Source organism: Podospora anserina, chromosome 5 (assembly GCF_000226545.1).
Source record: "Podospora anserina S mat+ genomic DNA chromosome 5, supercontig 10".
Taxonomy (NCBI): Eukaryota; Fungi; Ascomycota; class Sordariomycetes; order Sordariales; family Podosporaceae; genus Podospora; species Podospora anserina.
In genome coordinates, this window is record NW_001914849.1 from 314,699 (window position 1) to 339,583 (window position 24,885).

The following is a 24,885-nucleotide window of genomic DNA, read 5'->3' on the forward strand; positions in this document are numbered from 1 at the left end:
GTGATGGACCCGAGTTGTGGATTTGTAGACCCCGAGTGAGACGTTGAAAACACCACTGCGGGGTTGAAACACAGCGTGCGGAGACGGTGATGAAATGCGTCTGAAATAGTTGGTGAGATCATTTGCAAGTAATCGCGTTTGGTAACAACAGGGTGCTTCATCATCCATTCCAGAGGGTACCAGGGGTAGACGACCTAGGCGTCGACCATCATGGTGCAGATTGAAACCGATGTTCTCATTGTGGGCGCCGGCCCAGCAGGAGCAAGCCTTGCATGCTTCTTGACCCACTACGGTGAGCATAACGCGTGAAAGCATTACACCACACAGCGAAAGCTAACAGTGCGCAAACTTAGGGGTGACGGGATTGATCATAAGCAAGGCGTCGTCGACTGTGAGGACGCCCCGGTCACACTACACAAACAATGCAACCTTTGGCATGTACATGAAGCTTCACATCTATACACGAACTTGAGCTAACAGAGTCCAGAATGTCTTCGCGATGTTGGACTCGAGGAGGAATGTCGTCAACTTGCAACTCCCAAGGAACTGTTGATGTACTCGAGAATTTGCACCACCATGGGGGGAGAGGAACTCTCCCGGACGTACAACTGCGGGACAGATCCGAACAGATATGTGCGTCTCCCAACTGACCGTCTGTAGAACAGGTACTAATTGCCATAGGGAGAGTTCAAAAAGGCGAGTCCATGCGAACAGGCTGATCTCCCTCAGTCAGTGCTAGAGCCCATCCTTCTCCGCGTAGCAACACAAAACGGCTTCCACCTCCGCTGGGACTGCCAATTTGTCTCATTCCATCAAGACGAAACAACCTCCAAAGTCCACTCCGTAATCCAAGACGTCCTAACCAACCAGAAAATCACCGTCATCTCCAAGTTTCTCTGTGGTGCCGACGGGGCACGTAGCGTGGTAGCCCGCGAGCTCCAACTCCCCTTCAACGACACCCCCGGCGGTGGCCTCGCCCTCAACGTCTTTGTCGACGCAGACCTCAACCACCTCCTCACCCCCCACTCCCCAGGCCTCATCCACATTCTCCTCCACCCCACCAAACCCCAACCAGACTTCTGCTCCCTCGCCATCGCCCGCTTCGTCAAACCCTTCACCCAATGGGTCTTCGTCATGCTCGCCAAACCAAACATCACCGCCATCACCGCCACCCCATCCGAAATCCTCTCCCACGTCCACGACCTCATCGGCGACCCCTCCGTCAAAGTCACCCTCAAACGCCTCTCCACCTGGAAAATCAACGAGACCTACGCCGAAAGATACACCACCCCCGGCAAAAAAAACATCTTCTGCCTAGGCGACGCCGTCCACCGCCACCCCCCCTTCAACGGCCTAGGCTCCAACACGAGCATCCAAGACGCGTACAACCTCGCGTGGAAAATCGGTTTCGTATACCAATCCCTTGCTTCCCTTTCCCTTTTGGATTCCTACACCGCGGAGCGACAGCCTATCGGTAAAGCAATCGTCAAACGCGCCAACGACACAGGTCGTATGCACGCCAAACTGTTTTCTCTTCTCGGTGTCCCTAACCCGGACACAGCCGACAAATTGCAGATCCTATCCCGTCTGGGTGATGACACAGCCCAAGGCGAGGAACTACGTCTCGCATTCCAGAATTTGGTCGAGGGGTTGGACGTGGAAAGACACGGTTTCGGGATAGAGATGAACCAGCTCTACCAGTCTGATGCTTTGTACCCCGATGATGAGACTGGCCCCCCTCCGACCAACACAGGACCTCCCGAACACGCCGATCTTTACTATCGCGAGAGTACCTACCCCGGCTCGAGGCTTCCACACGCCTGGCTGAGAGCTCCAGCAGCGGGGTCGAATGAACCGATGATTTCGACGCATGATTTGGCTGGGAAGGGGAAGTTTACCCTCTTTACTGGGATTGGTGGCAAGAAGGGATGGGTAGAGGTGGCGGGGATGGTGAAGGGGTTGTTGGGGGTTGAGGTGGTGGTTCACAGTATTGGGTGGAGGGAGGACTACCGAGATGTGTTTTTTGACTGGGGTAGGAAGAGGGGCGTCGGGGAAAGGGGTGCTGTTTTGGTGAGGCCTGATCGGGTGGTTGCTTGGAGATGTGATAATGTTGGGGGTGGTGATGGCTGGGGTGAGAAGCTGACGCGGGTTATGGCGCGGATTTTGGGGCGCTGATGAACTGCGCCGGGACTGCTGATGGGGACAATCTTGGTGAGATGGGGATTAGTGTTGCTTTGGATATATTTTGGCTTATTTGTTGTTCAACGAATGGGGACCTCCAATAAGCTTGTGAACTGAATGGCCTGGGGACCGAAATTCTGAGCGATTGCGCTGGGAGTCAAGCCTCCAACTCGGTGATAATCCCCAGTGCTGCAAGTCCATATCCCAAATTCCGAACAGAAAACCCGTATAGCCCTGTAACTACACTCCCTGGAGGCACTTCAAGTCGCTTCGTCTCAACTCTCCAGTCCTCCGGATAGCCGTCTACAACCCCCCGGAACAGGTGGGATCGTCCATGGTTGGTGAAAACCTAGGGATTGAAGTGATGTTAGCCCCTTATGCTTCACACACAGGACGATGTGTGGTGTTTGCAGACATGCTAACTCACCTTGAATCCAGTTAGGACTCCTTCTGTACACTCCCATGTTCTGCCAGTCTTCCGGTACTTCTGGCAAGTCTCGACAGCGGTAATTCTTTCTCCCCCAGGTCCATTGATTACAAACGTGCTCGACCTAGTGTAAGGCTGAAAAGACGATGAGTCGTCGTCCGATTCAGGTTCTGGTGCCTGACCGAAGCTCTGAGAGCTTAATGGAACCCCCTTGTTTTCATAAGCAAAAGTGATGGTTTCGGCCGGCTGATTCCAATATATTCTCAGTAGGCTTTTCAGATGCACACCACCTGGGCCGCCGAAATGGGTCCAGAACAGTGGTCTGAATCCCTCCGCAAATGCTTTCGCAGAGAAGAAGCACTCTTCATTCAGGTTGAGTTGAGAAGGGGGAATATCGGGATACCATATGCCGAAAATCCTCAAGTCTGAGATATTTTCTGTGTCGCTGAGCTCGGAACTTTGCTTCTTCACGATACCAATCTCGACGATTCTGAATGCCTACAACGCCTTGTTAGCTTCACGCGTCTTTTATCAGAACCTTTCACGTACATCGGACCAGACTTCCAGTGATGAAATATTTGATACACTCCCAAGCCTCGTCGTTTTTGCAGCATCACGAGGATCGCCCAGCCAAGGGGTCAGTCCTGCCGAATCCGCAAACTGCAAAGCGTGGATACCTCTCAAACCAACCGCAACGTTGAGGCCCCGTAGATCAGCAGCGTTTAGGGTGACGGATCGCTCCCTTTCCTTGGGACCCAGGTGGCCAGCGCTTTCTGTCTGCGAATTCGACACAATGGTCAAGCCGGAGATGTACGTAAAGGATCCCACATCTATGGTTGACGCAGATATTCGGACTGTCTCGTTGGGGATAGCAAGAGATTGTACGGATTTTCGGAAACATCCCACTTGCAGCGGACCCACCGTGCCGACTAGGGACTCTGCGGCACTCCCCCCGACTCGTAGAGTACAGTCTGGCCGGGGCTTCAAGTGTGCCAAATGACCCCTCTTCGTAAACGCGGCGTTTGGACTTGGACAAAGTCCCAGGATGTCAACAATAGTCAATATCTTCTGCCAGGCTTGCCCTCTGTTGCGAAGGCCGCTCCAGACATCCTCATCCGAGTCATTGCTGGTGTCGGTAATCCGATGGTAGAGTAATCGCCAATCACGGGCCCCTTGATATGGATCTCGATGAAGTTCAAACAGGCATGAAAGGTCAGAATTTAAACCCATAAATTGAGAACGCCAAAACTGTTGACGATCAAAAAGATGCCAAAAGGATCGCGATGCCAAACGGGCATGGAGGGCGTCACGGAGTGGTAAATAGCAGGCAATAATAGAGCAAAGCTCCTCCGGGAGGGAGAGGAAGGGATCGTTTCCTGACACTAGGCCGGATAACAAGTTATCGGGGGCAAGAGGAACATCGTAGACTCCGTACCGCTCACTCAGAATCTCGTGGAGGTCGACGAAATACGGATCCGATGTGAATGGCGGCACATTAGCGGTGCTCGCGTTGGCGGTGATATCCCAAGGGAATGAGTCTTTCGATGAACACTCTGCTGACTGCGAGATTTCCCTCCAGCGCCAATCAAGCCGCCCATCGACGCACAACGACGGCCATACGAAAGACTTCAAGACATCGAACAACCTTTCAATTGGCACCGGGTTGGGGTAGATGGCCTCCTCGAGTAGCTTCCAACAGATATTGTGAACAGGGAATCCGGATTTGTTGTTGATTTCACAAAAATGGGTTCCAACCGCGTCTTGCTCTGAAATCCTGTAGCCAGGGTCGTCGTATCGCCCAGCTGGGTTTAGTGGGGCGACGAAGGAACGAGAGGCAGCACGGTTCTGTTTTCCCACACCTGTGAGGTTAGTTCGGTTGCTGACTGAACAGCGGCAGACTTTGGAACGAGTTTGTTAGGGAGGGGGCCCTCATGAGGTACGCGCAGTTGGGTGACTTACGGCCGCGAAATTCTTGATTCCATGATGAGGATATTGGCCTTGACTCATATATTTGCCATCCGCAGAGCGGACAATGGTATCGACCCATGGTTGTATATGCTATGCGAGGTGTGGTGGACAAGAATAAGAACAAGATTTCTGCTTGGTGTTGTTTGTGGGAAGACCTGCAAATGTAGGCTGCAGTGCGGGGTTGGGAGTGGCTGCCTAAAGGTTGACCACAAGCACAAAATGATTGGTTGAACTTAAAACAGACCAGGAGACGCACCCCACGACTGTTATGTCATGTTGGTTCTTTTCATCTCATGGATATATCACTTGTCATGTCTCTAGACAGCCATGCTAAAAACTGTTCAGTTTACAAACCTTTCTTAGAACGACCCCATCCAGTTCATGCCAGGGTTACCTGAATTTCTTATATCAACTCTACACCTTAAGAAAACGAATATACGCTCAAAAAACAATCCTAAGGCTTAATTAACTAGGTAGCACAAGAGTACTTGGAACGAATGGGATGATGGCTGAGTATATGCTGAGTGGCCTCTTGACACCCCTCAACACGCCTGAAACCCCGGTAGCAATACATTACTATCATGAGGCCATGGTCCTATTCTTCAGCATTACAGTGGGCAATATGGTGCCAGAACACAGCTTCCAGGCCTGGATCCTATGGTCATCTTACTCAAAATTCTATATTGAAGATTATTTACGTCAAGTATGATCTCCCAACCCTAGGGGCCTGCAAGATCGATGGATTCCTGGGCTGTGTTTGATGCCCGTCCTGAATGCAGGGCTTCCTGTTGTCTGCCCGGGCTCAATTACAGTGTAATAACCGTTAAGATGATGAATCCAGGTTTAAGACGAGTTCGCAACTACAATAACCGACATGCCCAGGATTTGAACGGTGGCCCAACGTACCCAAGAATGATCCGCCATCCAATACTTAGTAGGGCGGCCACTTGACCACCTGTCCACTTGGTCAAGCACATATTCGTTGGTGCGACCCTACCTGTCGTGTCCCTTATACACCAGGGAGTGAGGCTCAGAAAAACGGTCCCCGGTGGGAGGAAATAGGGCTCGGCCGACTGCCGGGCGGATCGTATGACGGCGTATTAAGTCTGGACACCGTGTATGATTGGGTACCTGTAAAGGAAGTTCTACTGTGACCACGGTGACCTCAAGTCTTACTTTCCCACAACGGTAGATACGTCGATGCAGGCCAACACTCACACCAGCACCGCTCGTCCATAGTTTACGGTGGCAGCAGGCGATTCAATCAACACGAACCTTTAAGACATTAATGCATAGAAACAAGCTTTAAGGAGGCATAAATACAGTCTAAACTTACATACAGTGATAATTTGACCTTGATGTGACCTGTCTCAATCGCGAAATTACCTCCAGCTTCACGCGCTCATGGGAGACGTCATTCACACTGCCCGCTCAGGGTGGTTGATGAGATGAGACAACTCAAGACGGCCCTCGGCTCGGCTCCAGTCATCTCACGGCCCCAGGTTTCGTCTTGGCTTGGAACTATCACGGCTTGTCTCACTTTACGGGCTTCCGGCAGTTTTCCGGGCCGACGTTTTGGTGTGAATGCCTACCTACCTACTTAGGTATCTACCTAGTACCCACCAGCGCCGGGCTATGACCCTCACCCAGGTGCGCCGGGTGACTGGTGACCCCGAAGTTGAATTTAGCACCCTCACGACGACATTAACCACCAACCGCCCAGGCACGGTCGGTATCACCACTTTTTCTTTAGAAGCCTCAAAAGACTGTCCCAGAACCTGGCAAGGCGGCAAGTTAAGCCGGCCCTGGGCTTGGCTTCCATTGCCAGCTCATCTCATAAGACGAGCCGAGACCGTCTCATCCCTTGGATCAACGGAGCAGCCCGCTTGAAGGAGGGCACATCAACCATATCAACTGACCTTCGTAATTATGCCCCCGGACTGCGACTCTGGAATGGGTATATATTCCGGCCTCAGTGTTTTCTGTATGTGGTATATTCTACCTAATTAAACGTAGTAATGGACTAGGGAGTCGCTGCTCGGATGGATTTGAGACACCTAAGTAGACACGAGCAAAGTCGACATCCCTGTATAGGTAAGCAGGTGTGGCATAAACATACTCTTTTCTTTATTTACCGTCCTTGCTTTCCCTCTCCTATGGTACACTACCCCTTCACTAATCCCCTTCACTAATTTACATTCTACACAGGAAGATGCTCTGCCCTTTCTCCTTTCACTTGTCTATGATCTTTGCTTGCCCTTAGTCACGCGGCTGTGGCTTCAGTGGAGAAGGGCTCTCTTTCTTGATCTCGGGAGAATTCTCTGGCTTTATCAAGGGAGAATCTGCCGGAAGAGCGCCGCAGTCGATGAGGAATTGTGTGAGGGGACTCACTCGGCGGCGTTCTCCCTGTTCAGGCTGTGGTTGTTGGGGGGGTGGCTGCTGGGGGTGTGCCTGGCGCTGCAAGGCCATCAGTGGTGCAGGGCGAACCGGGGCAGCGGGCTGCTGTTGACGGTGCTGTTGTTGCCGGACTTGTTGATGCCCGTGAGGCAGTTGTGGCTGGACTTGTTGATGTCCCTGTGGCGGTTGTGGCTGGACCACAGGCTTGGGAGCCAAGCGGGGGAGACGCTGGCGTGGCTGAGGCTGGGGTTGAGCCGCGGGCCGAGCAGGCTTGGGTTGAACCGCGCGACGAGCTGGCTGGGGTTGAGCCACCGGACGAGCAGGCTGTGGGTTATCCGGCATCAGCCGGTGGTGCTGTGGTTCTCTTTGGACCTGTCGCGGGGCCGGAGGGCCGAGCTGAAAAGGACCGATATGGTCCATTTGCCGCCGCTTCTGCCCCTCCAGCGACTCCTGTCGTGTGACCCAAGCCTCGATTTGTCGCTTCTGCGACTCCAAATGGTTGGCCTCCTGAGCCAATGTCTCTCTGGTTCTAATCTGCAGGAGCTCGTGGGTTCTTGGCCACGGCCATCGCGGCTGGTATTCTGGGCTTTGCTCCCAAGCTGCCTCCTCCTGGAGGATGTTTTGCAGGCCGAGGTAGAGGAGATCAAGCTGGGTCATCTCCTTCAACAACGCCAGCACTTGTTGTCGGTCCGCAGGCCAATTAATGGATCCTGTTGGGATTTGGGTGATGAGGGCCTCAGCAGCTTGGGAGAGCTTGTCGATCTTGAACTTGAGGTACTGGGTCGTTGTGTACCAGCTGGGTGGTTGGTGTATATTCTCCATCCTGTCTGAGTCGCAATGAGTCGATTCTGGGGAATGTTTGACAAGGTTCTGGGGAGTATATAGCTGTTTGCTTGATGCACCTGGGTTGCAGGAGAGGCGGCTTGGGATGTTTTGATTTGACGGTGAGGACGACTCGAGCACAATATAAGCAGCTGGACTTGTTGATTGTTGTTATGGGAGAAAAGGTACGTGGGGAAAGTCGCGTGCACAAACAGTGACCGTGAAGAGTGACTGAAGTTAAGTGAATGGATTGTGCACAATGACCACCCACAGCGCTGCTTAGCGACCCCTATGGGTACACACCTGTTTTGACAGGGCGGTGTAGTCAAAACAGTTTTTATTCAGCTGTGTCACCCCATCCCGTCCGGCAAAGAATAGGTCATTTTTCCCGACACGAGTTCCAGGACTAGATAACAACACTCCTTTATGACCACAAGCCCAATTGCTCATGCACTCTGTTTCGTTGACGCCCAAGATTTCCGTTTGCTTATGTCTACCTTCAAAAAGCATATGACGCGCCTCCATCTTCTGACCCAATACTGTTATTCAAGAGGAGGCAGCAAGACGCTGTTGTACCAACGATACTCAGTCATGGGACTGGTAGTCGCTTGTTGTGCCTGTGCCCAGACTACTATACAGGTCCTCAATGTTATGAGAGAAGTAATCTGTTGGCCCAGCCATTCTCGGGAAATAGCTTGCTCTGGGTCGTCTACCTTTGGCCAGCCTTGCAATGGCACTTTTTAGATAATGAAGTGTTGTGATGGCACCAAATCAAAAATGGAGTGACCACTTGTTGACTTGACACAGCTGGCACGGTATAACGTGCATGATAAGCGAGCGACGCAGACAAGCGAGCGACGCACTCTCCACCACCTTACTATAACTATCCTCAATTGCTAGACCACAACATTAAGAACCAACTACAATTACGTCAGAAACAGCTGAATCAGACCCTTCTGCAGCCTCCTGGCAAGTGCGGGAATTATGGCCAGGCTTGCCGCACACACTACAGCACTAAACCTTCGTACGAGCCCCCCTAGTACTACCGCCATCCGGCTATATTTCTTCCACTACCTCCTCACCTACGGCCTTCTGGTCTAGTAGATCCTGTGTATCTTGCACAGTAAGTGATCCTCCGAGCCGTACACGTGTTTTTTTAGCTCTCCGGCGCTTACTTAATACTTTATTAGCTTTACGGAATAAAGCGTTTTTTGATTGAAGGAGGGCCACCTAATGTATTATAGTTATTATACCTTTAATAAGCTAGTCTATAGTAACTAATATTGAAGTTAAGGAACTATTTTAATAGTTAATAATATAAATTTTAATAAATATTAATTATAAATTAGTTTTTTAAGGATTTTATAATATTTAAAATACTTAAAGTAATATTATATCCGGCTTTAAGGATAAAGGTATTAACGTACGAAGCTTTATATTTAATTTAAAAAATATTTTTTTTAAATTATATAATATAAAGCTAAATACCCGTAAAACTATTTTATATATTTTTCTCCGTTATAAAAATAAAAAAAGTTTCGCGGAAAATATAAAGGAATTTAAATTTATTTATATAATTAATATATATATATATTAAATCCTTAATTTAACGGTTATATATTTATTTTAATAATTTAAAGTAATTAATATTAAGTAATTAAAAGAAATAAAAAAAATATAAAGGTATATAAAGTATAATAATATTACTTTATTAATAATAATATTTAAATTTAATTAAATAATAATTTTTATAATTATCGAGGATTAATAATTAATATTTACTTTTCGTACGGAACGTTATATAATAATTAAAATATTTAATTTAATTTAAATTTATTAAATTAATAATTTAATTATTATTAATAATTATAATATATTAAGTAAATAATAAATTATATTTAATATATTAATTAATAAAATAATATTATATAATTAAAATAATAAAAGATAGAATAATTTAATTAAAAATATTAATTTCCTAAATTATTATTATTTATTTACGGTTATTAAATTAAATTAATTTTATTTTATTAAAGCTATCCGAAATTATAATTATTATATTTATAAAAATAATATTTATTATAAACCTAATTTCGTCGAAAATATAAATATTATTATTTATAATACTATATTTAACTTTAATATTCCGTATAACTATAAATTACTTAATAATAACCTTTAAATCCTCGTATTTAGCTCTTTAATAATCATATTTATATATAAAATACGTATAGAACTATAATTAACGTTTAACGAAGTTATAAGTTTAACGTTTATTAATAAGAGGCGCGTCGCGTACGTATAATAATTAGTTAACTATATCTTCTATACTACTTAATTTAGGTAAGAATATGCGTGTAAATAACTTAAGGACGTACTAAACTATTATCTTCTCCTCTAGATCCGTTAAATTACGTAAGTTGGCCGGAATATCGCGTCGCATTAGTCGGCCATTACGCCTATAGCGGAGGGTTACTTCTGGGACGTTATATAACTTAGCTATAGTGCGGATACTAAGATCCTCTTTATTTTGAATAGCTTCGAGGGCAAGAAGAAGTCTCGCTTCTTTTGAAGGGCCGTCCATGGTTATTGGTGGTGAATTGTAGTAGAAGATATTGAAGAGACGCGTTGTGGTGGAGAGTGCGTCGCTCGCTTATCTGCGTCGCTCGCTTATCATGCACGTTATCTCAAGTGATTGTTTCACTCCCCAAATAACAGTAGGAAGGTTATCGATCTACCTTGTACATTTTAGGCTGTAAATGTAAACGAAATCTAGACTGCAGAAAGCGACATCTTAAATGTACACACCTTTCTAGCGCGCCCCAGTTGGGTTGTGCTGGCTTCTGCTGTTCGTGCATCGCGATGTTCCGTTCCAGCAACAGTGTCAAATGCGAACGGCCACAAACAGAGCAGAACCAAGCCGCCGAGTTTGTGCAACATGTCTGCCAGAAAGACCACACACTAATAAGTTAATTTGAAACGACAGAGAATTTTAAGGAAGTTTGTATTGTAGGTTATGACATTGACTTTGTAAAAGCACCTGAAGATCTACAGGGTTGGGCCCAGTTTCAATGCCAAGACCAGAAATAGTGCCCTTCTGTACGCACATCAATCACAAGGTCATTCCTGCTTCCACCTTCTCATCGACTTCACAACACTTCACAAAAGACCAAGCCAGTCATTAAAATCATTGCTTTTGTCCATCTGATATCACTTCCTCCTTTACTATCCAGTGTCCACCCCTCTACACAACCATTTGTCTGCCCACCACATCAGCCAACACTCCCCTCCTCCAGACCATTATCGGCATTGTTCCCTCCTCCCATCAAGTCCACTAATCAACGATTAAAGAAGTACCCGCAGGTGCTCCCGTTCATGGGCGGCGTTTCTGACCTGTTCCTCCACGTTGTCAGGCAATGCCTGTCAAGCGTCCACAATTGTCTCCCAGGTTCAATACGAAGGAAGGCGGTAGAAGTCCATCGGAGGCAGTTGGGACTCTTCTACGTCGGGGGCGGGGTAGAGTTGTTCTCCGGGGATGTATCTCGGTCCAGGCAAACAAGCCAACTCTTCAAGGGACATCAGGCTTCGATTGCGGCGTGGTTCTAATTGCGGCTCGGGGTCGGCTGTCGGTGGGTTTGGTATAGTTGGGGATGTTGTCTGGTTTTGAGAGGGAGATATCGTTGCCGGTGATTGGGTACTGGGCTGCTGACCCTGAGGGGGCACAAGACTTCGAGCATCAGGGACATCATTGGATATGCGGGTTTGAGTCGCGATGATATTGACCTCATCGTTCAATTGGTTGTCCCTTGCGGCTTCTCCGACTCTCACAGCCTCTCTGCGAGCTGCCAATCCTGACCTCTTTGCAGGAACTGTGTCCTCTCGTGACTGGAAGTCGCGTCTTGCGGCTCTCACACGGGCACAATGCAACTCAAAGCTAGAGAGCACGGAATCATCTCTCAAGCTCTCACTAAGCCTGAAGGTCCTTGTTGATTTTGTGCAGCGCTTGCCTGAAGTATCTGGCAAAGTTCGTCCTGGCCTCGTTGGGCAATGTGTTGATGATGGTTGAAATCTGCGGTCACTTGTCCTCGACTCTGCTGCTGTTGGGCTTCGACGTCTTGGTGCCGTGGCGGGAGCCTCCGGATGGTAGGAGCCGGCTGGGCTTCTTGTTCTCCTTCTTGCTCTCGCAGCTGCCTGGCGGCGCGACGTTGTTCCCGGCGGGCTTGCTGGGCGGCGTGACGTTGTTCCTGGCGAGCCTGGTGGGCGCGGCGGTGTTCTTCACGTTCTTCGCGCCGGCGTTGTTCTTGTCTCTCGGTCTCGAGGTGGTCTCGTTGGCTTTCGCTTCGACGCTGGAATCGCTCGATTTCTTCGTAGTAAGTGAGGTCGCCGATTTGCTCGCAGGAGATTGGGCGCGGGTGGCCCATGATGGTTGTGACTCGTCAGTGGTGGTTGGAGGAATGTTTGTGTGGGAGGCAGAGCTTTGTGGGTGAAAGGCGGAGAGGGTAGAAGCTGGGTGCGATGGAGTGGCCCGAAAGTAGTAGAAGGGTGAAATGATTGGGGCTGGAGTGAGAGTGGGGGTTGGCAGAGAATGGCGAGCAATCTGAAGCTGCCGAAACACCGCCTGAGTAGGCGTCGGAGCTGTGACTGGCTGCAGTATTTCAGGTTGCAATGGGGGGTAGCTCTGGCGCAATTCGGAAGCCTCAGCTGTCACCTCTTCTCGAGGCTGACTCTGAGCCTGTTGACTGGGAGACTGCGCCTTTGTGCTCACTGGCGGAGCAATCTGCTGACACAGGTTTGATCAGTCACAAATATGTCCACTCCCAATCCCTCCCTTCTGATCGCAAGGACTTCATCTTACCTTGTCTTTGGTCGAAGCATGTCTAATCTCCTTCTTCCGCTGATCAAACAAGCCTCTCACCGGGATCCGGTTGAATTCCGTGTGTTTTTCTTTCCTTTTGTCCTTCTCCTTGTCACTTTCCTTGTTGTCTTTAGTCCCAGTCCGCGGTTTGAGAACCCTTCCAAGCATTTCTTTGCCGCTGTCTGGCCTTGTCGTTGAGCCAGCCTTTTTTAGTTGTCCTTCTTTTTGGGAGCCTTCTGACTGAGGTTTAGTTTCATCAACAATTGTCGCTTCTGCTTTGAGGGACTGGTTGGCCATCTTGACTTGGCGTAGCTTCAGCATCACTTCCCAACCTGGTAAAACGAAGCTTTCCCAAAATGCTGGCAGGATTATCTCTCCACTAGGACCGAAGACTTCGTAATTTCCAGCCCGGACCTGGTCATTCTGAGGAAGATGGCCATACAATTGTTCTATTGCCTTCGACATTTCCTAAAGGTCATCAGCATTGCTGAAGCTGTTAACATCACTCACTCAGCGTTGGGTCACTTACCAGCCAGGTTCTGCAAGCACGAAATGGGACCAAACAACGTCTCCCTTCTGTGTCTCTCAAGGTGATGGGGGCAGGTGTTGGCTCTGGGGGTGATCTGAAGTCATATCCTTCCTGGCTGTGCAGATACCCATGATACTGTTCTGTCCTGTCATCAAGATACTCTGCATCTCCAAGGATGGTCTCCGCGTCGGTCCTCAGGTCGGCGAGAAACCGGCCGAGAACATAATTTGATGGTCTTGGCCCTGTCTCCGGCGCATTCAACTGGAGTTGAATCTGAGAAATTCCCTGCAGAACACGGTCGATGTCTGTGTGTATCTGTGCTGTGTTTCCTTTGATGGCCGAGGTGTCTTGGAGAATGTGCTCTGTGTCGTCTTTGATGTCTTTGATGATGATGCTGTCTACGATCAGCTACTCACTTTCCCAAGGGCCACAGACACACAACTTACACAGATACCAAATCCAGTGTTACACTGAGGGTGGCTTTGTGTCTTTCCAGATCTTCTCGCAAGCTTTCCATCTCCTCTTTTCCCGACAGAGCCCAACTGACACGCGAACCTTCCTTCAACAACCCGCCAATCTGATTCACGACATTCTGGCAGTCTGCGGCCACATCGACAATTCGCTCAAGCACGCTGTGTGGGAGCTTGATCTTATCGGCATCGTGAAAGTCATCCGCGAGTATCTCAAGCACACCTTTGAGTGATGTTAGTTCCTTTTTGACAGCGATGATTTCTTGTCGAGCCCCTCGAATATCTCGCATGAATGCCGTGGCAGCGCTTATCACGGATGTAATTGCGCCAGCAACCTCCAGTACTGTTACCGCCGCTGACAGAGGCTCCATTTTGAACTTGAAATGTCGTCTGTGTCAAAGGCTGATAGCTTTCACACAGCACTCAATGGTGGGGATCAAAAATTTGGGAATGAGCCCGATGAGGGGTAGCAGGGCTCAGCCTCATTCTCTAGCTTATGTATGCACTGTCGTATCCGCACTGAATGCAAGCTTCGCCAACAGCATGCTGACGTGCATGAAGATGGCTCTCACGATTGGTTACCCGACTTCTCCTAGCCAAATCTCACATGCAGGTCCACAACTCCAGTATGCTGCCACAATGTGGACAAAATAACTGGCACTGCAAAACGCTAAACCAAGCCTTAAAAGAGAGAAAGGCCTTCAAGATAGTTAAGGGGCTTACAAAGATAGTTAATGGGCCTCTGAACTATCTTTTGAGGTGTAATAAGTATCCATCAAGGCCTCCTCTTCTTCTAAAAAGGGGTAGGTTAACAAAAGATTCTACGTTTGACCGACTTGCAGTACCAGTTATCTTGCCCACGACGTGGCTGCCAATTGCATGGTCTCTGCTGACCGATGATGTATTCACAGTGATCTTGTTCATCTTCATCACAGTTTTGCTACTATACCTTGAACTTGTAAACAAATTGACCTGTTGCCGAGCAACGGCTCAGGGGTATTTCAGGGGACGTGCGCCCAGCCACAACACTCGTGTTCCCCATGGCCTGAAATACATTAGCTCATGGGGATGCAATTCAAGCTCGGATAACAGCAGGTGGTGGAACAATGGCCCTTTTTTAGGGATGAGTGCCATGGATGATCACTTCACTGCTTGTTTGGTGTGTTGCAACATGTTTCACTCAACTATCCGCCAGACAACAGTCACAGGCAGCCCGATCGAGCGCTCATTCTTACTGTTCGATTGGAGTGGCGGATGTTCTGCCGAGTTGTCCGCATTTGGCAATGGCACTCATGTCATCATCCAACACACTTCGATGCGTGACGCTGACAGCCCGCTCTATCGTAGCAAGACGAAACTTCTATGAGCCACAAGTTGATGCAGCAGATTTCCACGTGTGGTACTCTCTAACACGTACATTCACGCTGGTGCGGCTGAAGATACACCTGAGCACTTTTTACAAAGAGACGAATCGTTGACGCTAGAAGGGATAGAAGAAAACTGTCAAAGTGGCATGGTTTTGGGCGTCAAGGGGTGATTGATGATGCATGCCACGACTGGCCAACTCTGATATCACCTGGATCTCATGATCGAGTTCTATGATGCAGTGGCCTTCAACACACAGGATACGTCGCCTTTAAAACTACCACACCCATTCGTTTCTGATCTTGGGGTACACCTACAATACTCTGGCCTTCTACGACAGTAATATCCGTCAAGTAAAGCCAAGTCCAGTGTCCTCCACATTTTGTCTTCTATCCACGACCATTGACAACTACACCACCATGATTGACAAGTACACAACAAGCAACATGAAGATGGCTAGTTGCAACTGCAGCACCTCTTCCAGGAGTAGCACCACCTGCAAGAATCGCACGTGCTCCGGAAGCAGTCCCAAACGATTGAGCTCTTCCACATCTGTTTACGAAACAACAGAAGCGGTCATTAAGGTGACACCGCATGTCAGCACAGTCATGGACACCACCAAAGTATACAAGGGAAATACTTCACCAAGCACGAGGAGCAAGGGGCTGAACGAGATGAAAGCAATAGCGCGGGCCATGTGCTGACGTGTTAACTGAGGTGTATGGGGAGCAAACTATTGGAATCGCCGGCCGAATCAGCCCAACAGCTGCAAGAAAATTGATAGACGTGACTTCGGCGTCATGTTAGAGTTGTAGATGACAAGAAAACACTACAGTCTGCATGACCATTAACAAACTTGCCCATTTTGCCCAGATGATCTAACTGACTGCTCCATCCCGTTTACAGTAGCAGAGCCCTACAAGATACATGACACCACTGCAGCCCACTTTGACGCCAGCTCTTTCCTCCGAAGACCTTGAATGGAATGATTACTCTCGCCTGATCTTCCATACAAGCACAGACCGACTCTAACAGTGGCCACACCAAGAGCAGTTGTGTGGCACGCAGAGACACGCTGACAGAATGCCCACACCAGAGGACCCAACACTACCCCTTTCTCTCCCCATCAACCCGGAAACACTCGATCAAGCCCTCAGGCTAGAGCTTGAAATACAACACCTCAAGGCGAACAATAACGCTAGAGCACAAAGTCAACTCCAGCCGGCTCAGGTCAGTCGAGCAACGGGACAACGGCCGCCAGGTACACACTCCCCAGCAGTTTCAACAGAGGCAGCCGTGCCAAAAGCAAGCACAGCGCCTGGTGGTCAAAATCACCACAAGACAACCACCCAGAGCTCAGCCGCACTACACACTCCAGCTAAAAGCAGAAAAAAACAGAAATCACGACGTTGCAATCTTCTATAGATAATCACCACTACACAACGAAGAGCAGACTTCTACAACACCACATCCACAATTACTACTTTGAAACAGCCCTCTCTTTTCATCGTTATAAACAACATAGCCACCCCTTCATTTAATCCCGGCTTTCTTTCCATCACCTAACACACGAGATCCTTCACCTACCAAAAGCCCCACCTAACCATTATCTACCCGCCAATATTCACCGACTGCCTCACCATGAGCCGCGGTGATCGCGATCCCGAATCAACACCAGTGGACTGGGCAGAGCTCTACATCGCTCTCGTCCCCCTCTACCACGATCAAATCGAACGGGAGAATACTGATAAATTGAAAGCCGCAAAAGTCGAGGAAGCAAGACACGCCCGCGAAGACGAGAAGGTGGACGGGGCAGGAAAAGAGATGCTCACCGCGGAGAATATCGAACAGCGTGAGGAGCGAGAACAAATGGAAGAGGAGTGGAAGGAGAGCAAAGACGGAGAAAGAAAGGAGCAGGAGGATGAGGAAAGACAGGAGCAAAAGTGTATAAGAGAGGAAAGGCGGAGGAGTATTGAATGCTCTCAAGAGGCAAGGGGTCTTTGCAGAATCTTGGGGAATCCGTGGCTCAACTCAAAACTAGCTAGCTAAAGTGTAGGCATCACAAGTTGTCTCAGACTACAAATCACCAAATTGAAAATCCCACAAACAAGTTATTGTGACTGCCAAGTGCAAAGGTACCTAGGGGAGGCACCTTAACTTACCTCAGACCCAAAAGACACAGTCACCTACCCTAAAACAAGCCCCCTCATGGTACAAAACCGAGACCTCTGTGCCTTGGTGAGTGAGGCATGGTTCTGCTGGAGCCTCGTTGCTTGAGCTAGGAACCCCGCATTTGCGTTTGGCGCACCCTGCGGGTTGGCATTCACGCGCAACCTGAATAGCCCCCGCGGCTGGGAGAACGGAGGTGTTTGCCCGAAGACCAAAACATCGAGCCAAGCTCGAGTTTATTCCCATGATGACACCTTCGGTCTTTTTCTCAGAAACTTGCATCCCCGACATCTGGGGTGGCGGCTCGGCGGATGACGCGAAAAGCGGAAGCATGGGCTGTCTGGGATTGCGAAGAACCTGACCAAGCTGGAGACGGAAGTCTGTTGAGGGGTAACCAGTGCTCTTGATAAGGATCCATGTTTTGATAGGCTGATCCATTGCTTAAGTGTTTTAAGGCACAAAGGTACTGTCTGAACTGCTGAGGATGGAGTTTGCTGAATTTAAATGACACAACAAGAAGCGGGAGGGATGTTTGGGTCAACTTAGAATTAGAAAGATCTATCTTTTAAGCTCAAGTTCCGGGCTCTAACCCAGGTGATAGCAGGCTGCGTCTCGCGTGGGGGTGCGTAACCGATATACCCAAACCCCATTTATGTAGGGGCGTCGACTGCGCCATTCAGCTCGGTGATGGGATGTGCCCTACATAGTTAGGAAGATCACCCCCCTTTTCTCCTCTCAAGATACTCTATCGACATTATAATTAAGCCGTCTTACACGAAGATGGGATGCGAAGCGTCGACTGCGGCAACACACGAACGGGTCTTGCTCGGTACAACAATAGCGCTGGAGACTGCAGCGAAAGTCGTGGAGGCAACAAGACACCCCTTTCGAGCCGGCCAGGCTGTGGACGCAGTCCCGCATCGCTCACTCCTCCTTCCAACTGATTTGCAAATAACATTCGGCTGGCTTGTTATGAGCTATTTACCTCTCGTCCGTATTAATTTAACCATGATGCACCAATCTGCTCAGCGAACAGCATATCTCGCATCTGATGCGTATCTTGCCGCTCGAGACAAAGCGTTGCCATTTATTGATTCCATAATGTCACGAGAGCCACTGGGTCGTATTGTCCAGGAAATTGAACCCTCAGTACATCCAGCGCCGCTCCTACAAATAGCAGAGAGAACTTGATGGCAGAAGCTGACCTTTGTCCAGGTGCCTTATCCTGAATTCGTTGATGGTTTACTTACCGACAATACCCGTCATTTGTGTGACTAGTACCGATGTCTTGAATGGGTTGAGTGTCACAGCGGAAGCTGGCAACACGCAACCGATGGAGAGATTCTGCGCTCCGACTTCAACACGAAGGACCTTGAGATTTTCAGTACCGGGCTTGAAGACCTACGTAACGAACTGTTTCGAGTGCTGTTGGGCCAGCATATGTCTGAAGATAGAGCTACTACGTGGGACCCCAGCGGATCCGAAACGACACTGGACAAGCTTAACAATTTGGAGTCTGCCCTGACATCGATATGGAGGGATTATCACTTACGACCACACAAACGCAACCGGGTGACTCTTGGAAATGCCACGTCCGTCAACCTGCGCTTGGACGGTACATGGAGTTGCGATGCAAAAGGAGCCGACTCCTTTGTTATGAGGTTTCCTGCTATCAAGTACGCCAAGGGACCCGATTACCTACAAAAAGCAATAGTCAATATTACACAGAAGAGGTGAGTGAGAGGTATTTTTGTCTAGCCGATCAACATCACCACAACCTCCATGTTTGGGATTTGTTCTAACGGTGTCTATTCAAGCCACATCCCGCGTTCAAAATGGACCAATCCCTATCAGCTAGAACCGCTACAAGGCAAACGCTATAAAATGGTCCTCCACAATGACGGACAGATCGGCATGGAACGCGGTGTTCACAGGTACGAGGACGTCAACGGCCATGCAGCAGATGCCGAGTTTCCTTTTAGCGAAGTGCTTAAACACGAACTGCACTATCGCGAAAGAATTGTTCTTTGCTTGCGGCTAGTTCGTTCGTTGCTTGATCTTCACAACACTACCTGGCTGCGGGGTGACTGGGGTGTTGAAGACATCTGGGTGTACGGCAAATCGAACTCCTCGGAACTACAGCTACGCCAGCCATATCTCAGGCTGGTTCTCCCGAGCAACCAAAGTGACTCGCCCGTGGACAGTCAGCCGTCGACTACGAGCGACTTCTTTGACGACATGCATCGCTTTCCCCACGCCCTTAGTCTGGGTGTTGTTCTTATGCAAATACTGCTTAGCGATCGCCTGCAGAACGTTGCTTCGCTCGAGGACTATCGGAACGAGAGACGGAGACATTTATCAGAGGATATCCGGAATGACGTCAACCTCAAGGTGGTTCAGGCTGGAAGGTTGTTAGAAGAGTGTCAAAAGAGGTTCTCGGCTAGATCTCCGCTGATCAAGGCTATAAGCGGCTGCACAAAACCAAACCTGTTTGGGCCTTTACGAGAACGGGAGAGGGGCAGAGAATTCTCTTCTAGGGGATTCGGTTGGGCTGTTCGAAAACGATGTAAAACGGTCCTACTCGGAATTTTTAAGGGAGCCGTCCGCTATGGGCGAGTCGTCGGCGAGCGCTACACAGGGTGTAAGTGTTTCAACTTTGACGTGGAATGAGAGCCTCGTCGAGCTAACGTATGTATGATGCTTCACGCCGTTTCTATCCCCGGCTTTTTGTGTTTTCGAGGTAACCCTGGCAGTTCGCAGTTCTAACAGTCAACACAAATAGAGAAAAACACATTGAACTATTAAGGCTTATCACCCGGAGCCTCTCTAGCATGAACGGAAGATCAAAGGAAGGGGGCTGTAGACTAGACGATATATGGAATAACCTTGTCTCCGTGGCAATTCTGGATACGGGTTGCGATTTTAGTTTAGATGAGTTCAAGGATCTCATCGTTGGGGATAATACAGGCGACATTCCCTTTCCAAAAAGAGCCCCTGGCATTGTCGGATGGGAGGATTTCGGGGACGAGTCACGCCGTCCCAGTGATTCCATGGTGGATAAATCTGAAAGCCGCCATGGGACCATCATGGCCCGACTGTTCTTGAGAGCTATGGGAATGTCCAAATTCTACATACCACGCGTTATAAAAGGCACTAGTGATGATAGGGGTGCTGCTGAGAGAGTTGCCGCTGTGAGTTCACCCAATTCATGTCCCCCATCTCGTGATCTACACCTTACCGTCAGGGCAAATTTGAGACATGGGCTCTAACATTCAAGCATTTAGGCCGTCGAATGGGCTATAAACGAATGTAATGTCGATATCATCAGTATCTCTCTCCGCCTTAACAAGCCCTCAGAGGAGGTGCGTAAGAGGTTCCATGAAACGAGCGGTAAAGCCTTGATCTTTGCCTCGGCTGGAAATATGGATCAAGGACCTACCAAGAAGCCAATCGCCTTCCCGGCAATGTTAGAGAATGTCTTCTGCATTCACGCTCACGACGGGTTTCAAAAAAACTTTCAATTTACACCAGACCCGCATCCGGAGTTGTGGAACTTCCAAGTCATCGGACAGGATTTCAACGTCCCCAACCCTGCAGACAGGACTCCCCTGATCGTCCAAGGCACGTCGTGTGCAACCCTGATCGCGGCCGGGATGGCCGCCTTTGTTATCGACTTTACTCGAGCCTATGGAATAGAGTGGGCCAAACGTCGGGAAAACGGCGAGAAAGACGAGTTTGACGACATCCGAAACACATTGGTGGATGAGAAGCAGAGACTCAAGTGCGACCGGATCATGAACAAAGTCTTGCTGTCGTACATGACGAGACGTGACCGGGCTCATAAGAACCTGAAGGGAAAGTACATCAGGCTCAACCGCGAGCTCTTGTTCGAATGCGCCGAGGACCCGGGGAAGTGGCAGCGATCAGCGCTGTTGAGAATTACTGAGGCTTTGAAGAAGGACAAGGATGGTATTCTGGACGTCTAGGCGGAGCGCTTGACCATATTTTCTGCTGGTCTGAGAAAGTCTACCGACATATCTAGGTTATAAAACCTGCCCAAATGTTCTATAGTAGACATCCATGTTAAATGGTAGGGTTGTTGATAATTGTTTTGGTCAATATTCGCAGAAGATTGGGTCGATACGGTGCAGCTACCGCGCAAGGGATGTGGGCGGCAATATACGGGCATGTCTGAGAGGAAAGCATTGGGATGATTCGAAACAAGTTGGTTGTGCAGCTGACATATGGCAGCGGTTGTCGGCGGACCGTTTCCATCAGTCCCGGCCAACAGCTAGCCAACCACCAGTGACATCAACAAAGACGTAGTAATGCCGGTTCAAACAGACAATATCATGCAGGTATATAAACATGCTCCGCAAGATTGGACGGATCCTGCAGTTCCAGCACCCAGAGCCTCTCTTCAAGTCCGCCACAGATTCGACGAATACCTAGGTATATTGGCAGACAACAGCACAGTGTCACATCACAGTTCAATCCAAAGCAAGGCAAACAAGGGATCTGCTGAAGATGCTCGTCAATTCAATAATGGCAAGAATGATGAAAGTCAACGCTACTTCGCTCGGTTGTATTCCTGCGACAGACAAGCCATTTCTATCTCTTGCGCCCCCTCTCCTCAGAACCTAGGGACTTAACCAACTTAGACATCCCGCCTCCCAACACGCTTCGCAAAGTTTTGGCGGCGATTCATCCAAGTGTCCTAGACATTCGCCGTGCAAATAACCCCCAACATTGCAGTAAGGCACCACCCCATCCCGCATTCCATGCACCTGATGTATGTGGCATAGACAGATTAGATTGCCATATGGTGGAGTGTGTTCTATTCCTGTGGGGCTCTTGGCGACGCTCCTCGCTGGTTGCGCTGACGGTTGCGCTGGCGGTCTCGGTGATGGTGGTAGCGGGGTCGTGGCTGCGGCTGCGGTTGGGGTTGGGGGTTGCTGTTGCCGTTGCACTTGGTTGGTACTTCTATTCGAAGGAGCAATGGCTGTGACACTGGGACGAGGTTGGCTGTTAGGCACAACTCCAAGAGAAGTGTCGACATTGGGGTTGACTTGCGGATGCCAAGCGCTGGGAACACTACGCTGAAGATCGCTCTGGGGGTTGCCATAAGAATTGTAATTCGGGTTGACTTGCGGATGCCAGGCGTTGGAGATACTGGCAGGGGGAAAACCGATATCGTAGAAGATTTGCTGAAGCTCGTCACGGGTGACTGTGAATTGAGGACTACCGTGACTGCGATTGGGGTTGTTTTGCTGGATGCCGTCGTTTGGTGGTTGCCCTTGGTAAGATGGATTGTAAGACATGGTGATTGTATTTGATTTGCGAGTCCTAAAGACGTTGGGTTCAACTGAGAGTGTGGACTCTCTCCAACGTCCTTTATGTAAGGACAGGATCAATTGGTCAATGACCATGGCTGCATCATCGACAATATCTTAGGATGTTTGTGTCAACCAAATCCAGGCAGTTGCCTCTTGATTGGCCACATCGCAGGGACTTCGTGAGGGAAGGACGTCGCCCATTCATTCTTGAAAGCCACCACCGAGGAGCTGCCCACCTCCAAGCTAACCTGTACCTGTCTGTCGAAGTCAGAATCCTACAGAAGGAACATAGTTGTGGTGGCATCCTCACCATGGAATGATTGCCACACAAAAGTACCGATGTTAGCCCACATTATATTGTGAATCATACCTTGGAAAATCATTATCAGGCTTTCAAACACGGTTAAGAAGCCTTTAAAGATAATTCAAAGGTCTTCAAAGATAGTTAACAAAAGTCCTATTATTTTCATTTTTTGAGGTACAGTCTGTAACATTATATGCGCTAATTTACGTACTTCTACTATGCTAAACATGTATTTTGTGGTAAGGGTGGATGGGAAGGTACCCGACAAGGCCGGCCGGCCGGACCTGAGCCGGAGAAGCGACACGGCACGTGGCTTGGCGTTCAGCTTCATCCCGAATCTCCGTGATCATCCCGGCGTAGGTATCTTGTGAGACAATAGACAGATTGGAATTAGATGCAATTGCTTTCTTGATTGCGCTCATATCTGTAGCTGGTACCAAGCATCTATGTCTGATGAATCATCTCCATGTTCTGAGCTACCCCTGCCAGGAAGATCTTGATCGATCACTGGGCTGACACGCAGGTCTCATGAGTGGCCGGTTGGGTGGGTTCAACACCAGAAACCACCCGTCACACCAGTCTCACACCCACACCATGAAGTAGAGATGACACGACCAGCCGGCGCAGCCCGCTTCTCCAGCGACATGACACCAATTCAATATTGCTTTACTTTCACCTGAACCTTCCCTCCAAAAGTTATAAGACGCGCCATCGTGTCGACCATCTCATCTCCCCTTTTTCTCCCCAGACCCCAGCCAAAAAAAAAAGCCCCTTCCAAAACCAAAAATGGCCTTCTTCAAACTCCTCCTCAAGCTTTTCAAGCGCAAGCAATCCAAAGACGCCAAGAAGAAAAAGGACAAAAAGAATAAGCAACAACAGCAATTCGTCGCCGTCCAACAGCCCGTCCCCATCCAGCAGTCCATCCAGGGCGGCAAGGTGACCTATGTCCAGCCAGTCCCCCAGCAGCAGCAGCAGCAACAATACGTCCAAGTCCCCGTTGTCCAGCAGCAACAGCAATATGTCCAGGTCCCCGTTCAGCAGCAGCAGCAGGCCTTCAACCCCCAGGCGGCGGCCAACAAAGTCATGGCGCAGCAGATGGCTGGGTACGCCAATGGCATGACGGGGAATAAGATCCCGCAAAAGTATGTCAACCAGGGCGCGGCTTACGCGGCGGGGTATATGGGGAAGCAGAAGGGTAAGTTTCTGTTTATGAGATGAGACGGGGGGTGTGTATGCTGACAGAGATGATAGCTCCTGCCCAGGCCCAGGCCGGCGGTTACTACGCCGTGGCTGCTTAAAATCTCCATGACAACCCAAACATGACTGATGCGTGATGAGAAGCAAGGCGTTTTGGGAATTTGTGTCAGAGTTCAGCAAGACCGAAACGTGATAATAATACATCATAATTATTTATAAACAGCAAAAAAAAAAAAAAATTACCCAAAATCCAGCCCCACGATATCCAATATGTGATCATGCCCAATACATACCACCATCCACATCCTTTGACACATCCCTCCCTTCCAAACCCAAACACAGGTAGATATCATCACTCATTCCACATCCCATACAGCTGAACTCCCCAACGCGCCCCTTTCCCCACCACCATCAAACAGCATCATCCGCAAAAACCTGATAAGCAATAACCATAATCCACAACAAAAATACCGCCCCCACCAGCCCAAACGCAAAAACCGCCTGCCAGCTCTGGCAAATACTCCTCTGCTCCAACCACGCCAACGTCTCCAGCGTCTGCCCCTTGGGCATCGGACTCGCCCCAAAAACCTGGATATTGCACTCCGAACTCACGCTCCCGTCCGGCCCCCACAGCTGCACCGATATCACTATCAACCCCGTCAACCACAGCACAAAGAGAATAAAACCTCCTATCATGACGATGGAGGGGAGCAAGCGGCGCTGGTAGATGAGGTAGAGGAGGAGGAGGATGAAGAAGACTGCGAGGGAGGCGACGGTTATGTAGTAGGGGAAGTACCTGTTTTTGTGTTAATAAGGATGGGAAGGGAGGGAGGGGGGAGGACTACGGACCACGGTACCGGTAGTA

At 49.2% G+C, this 24,885-nt stretch overlaps 9 protein-coding genes across 9 annotated transcripts; 4 read left to right on the top strand and 5 right to left on the bottom strand.

Moving 5' to 3' along the window:
- Window positions 1-210: 210 nt before the first annotated feature.
- On the top strand, window positions 211-2,175 carry PODANS_5_11100 (uncharacterized protein; the record flags this gene model as incomplete). The annotated part of the gene is made up of 4 exons (XM_001905629.1): window positions 211-292; window positions 354-434; window positions 488-633; window positions 682-2,175. 4 exons carry the CDS (start codon window positions 211-213, stop codon window positions 2,173-2,175), a joined length of 1,803 nt encoding a protein of 600 aa, XP_001905664.1.
- A 424-nt stretch (window positions 2,176-2,599) lies between these two features.
- Window positions 2,600-4,327, bottom strand: PODANS_5_11110 (uncharacterized protein; the record flags this gene model as incomplete). Its single annotated transcript, XM_001905630.1, has 2 exons — window positions 2,600-3,088; window positions 3,158-4,327. Coding segments are annotated over 2 exons (1,659 nt in total), but the record flags the coding sequence as incomplete, so codon positions are not given.
- Window positions 4,328-6,835: 2,508 nt separating this feature from the next.
- PODANS_5_11113 (uncharacterized protein) lies at window positions 6,836-7,795 on the bottom strand (the record flags this gene model as incomplete). The annotated part of the gene is made up of 1 exon (XM_001905631.1): window positions 6,836-7,795. One exon carries the CDS (start codon window positions 7,793-7,795, stop codon window positions 6,836-6,838), a length of 960 nt encoding a protein of 319 aa, XP_001905666.1.
- A 4,075-nt stretch (window positions 7,796-11,870) lies between these two features.
- On the bottom strand, window positions 11,871-14,020 carry PODANS_5_11114 (uncharacterized protein; the record flags this gene model as incomplete). The annotated part of the gene is made up of 4 exons (XM_001905632.1): window positions 11,871-12,572; window positions 12,651-13,118; window positions 13,180-13,573; window positions 13,626-14,020. The coding sequence occupies 4 exons, from the start codon at window positions 14,018-14,020 to the stop codon at window positions 11,871-11,873; spliced, it is 1,959 nt and encodes a 652-aa protein (XP_001905667.1).
- Window positions 14,021-16,655: 2,635 nt separating this feature from the next.
- Window positions 16,656-17,063, top strand: PODANS_5_11115 (uncharacterized protein; the record flags this gene model as incomplete). Its single annotated transcript, XM_001905633.1, has 1 exon — window positions 16,656-17,063. The coding sequence occupies one exon, from the start codon at window positions 16,656-16,658 to the stop codon at window positions 17,061-17,063; it is 408 nt and encodes a 135-aa protein (XP_001905668.1).
- A 1,902-nt stretch (window positions 17,064-18,965) lies between these two features.
- Window positions 18,966-21,169, top strand: PODANS_5_11116 (uncharacterized protein; the record flags this gene model as incomplete). The annotated part of the gene is made up of 3 exons (XM_001905634.1): window positions 18,966-19,824; window positions 19,953-20,374; window positions 20,468-21,169. 3 exons carry the CDS (start codon window positions 18,966-18,968, stop codon window positions 21,167-21,169), a joined length of 1,983 nt encoding a protein of 660 aa, XP_001905669.1.
- Window positions 21,170-22,020: 851 nt separating this feature from the next.
- PODANS_5_11117 (uncharacterized protein) lies at window positions 22,021-22,612 on the bottom strand (the record flags this gene model as incomplete). The annotated part of the gene is made up of 2 exons (XM_001905635.1): window positions 22,021-22,185; window positions 22,241-22,612. The coding sequence occupies 2 exons, from the start codon at window positions 22,610-22,612 to the stop codon at window positions 22,021-22,023; spliced, it is 537 nt and encodes a 178-aa protein (XP_001905670.1).
- A 997-nt stretch (window positions 22,613-23,609) lies between these two features.
- Window positions 23,610-24,121, top strand: PODANS_5_11118 (uncharacterized protein; the record flags this gene model as incomplete). The annotated part of the gene is made up of 2 exons (XM_001905636.1): window positions 23,610-24,018; window positions 24,075-24,121. The coding sequence occupies 2 exons, from the start codon at window positions 23,610-23,612 to the stop codon at window positions 24,119-24,121; spliced, it is 456 nt and encodes a 151-aa protein (XP_001905671.1).
- Window positions 24,122-24,431: 310 nt separating this feature from the next.
- PODANS_5_11120 (uncharacterized protein) lies at window positions 24,432-24,827 on the bottom strand (the record flags this gene model as incomplete). Its single annotated transcript, XM_001905637.1, has 1 exon — window positions 24,432-24,827. A coding segment is annotated over one exon (396 nt), but the record flags the coding sequence as incomplete, so codon positions are not given.
- Between the last annotated feature and the right edge of the window lie 58 nt (window positions 24,828-24,885).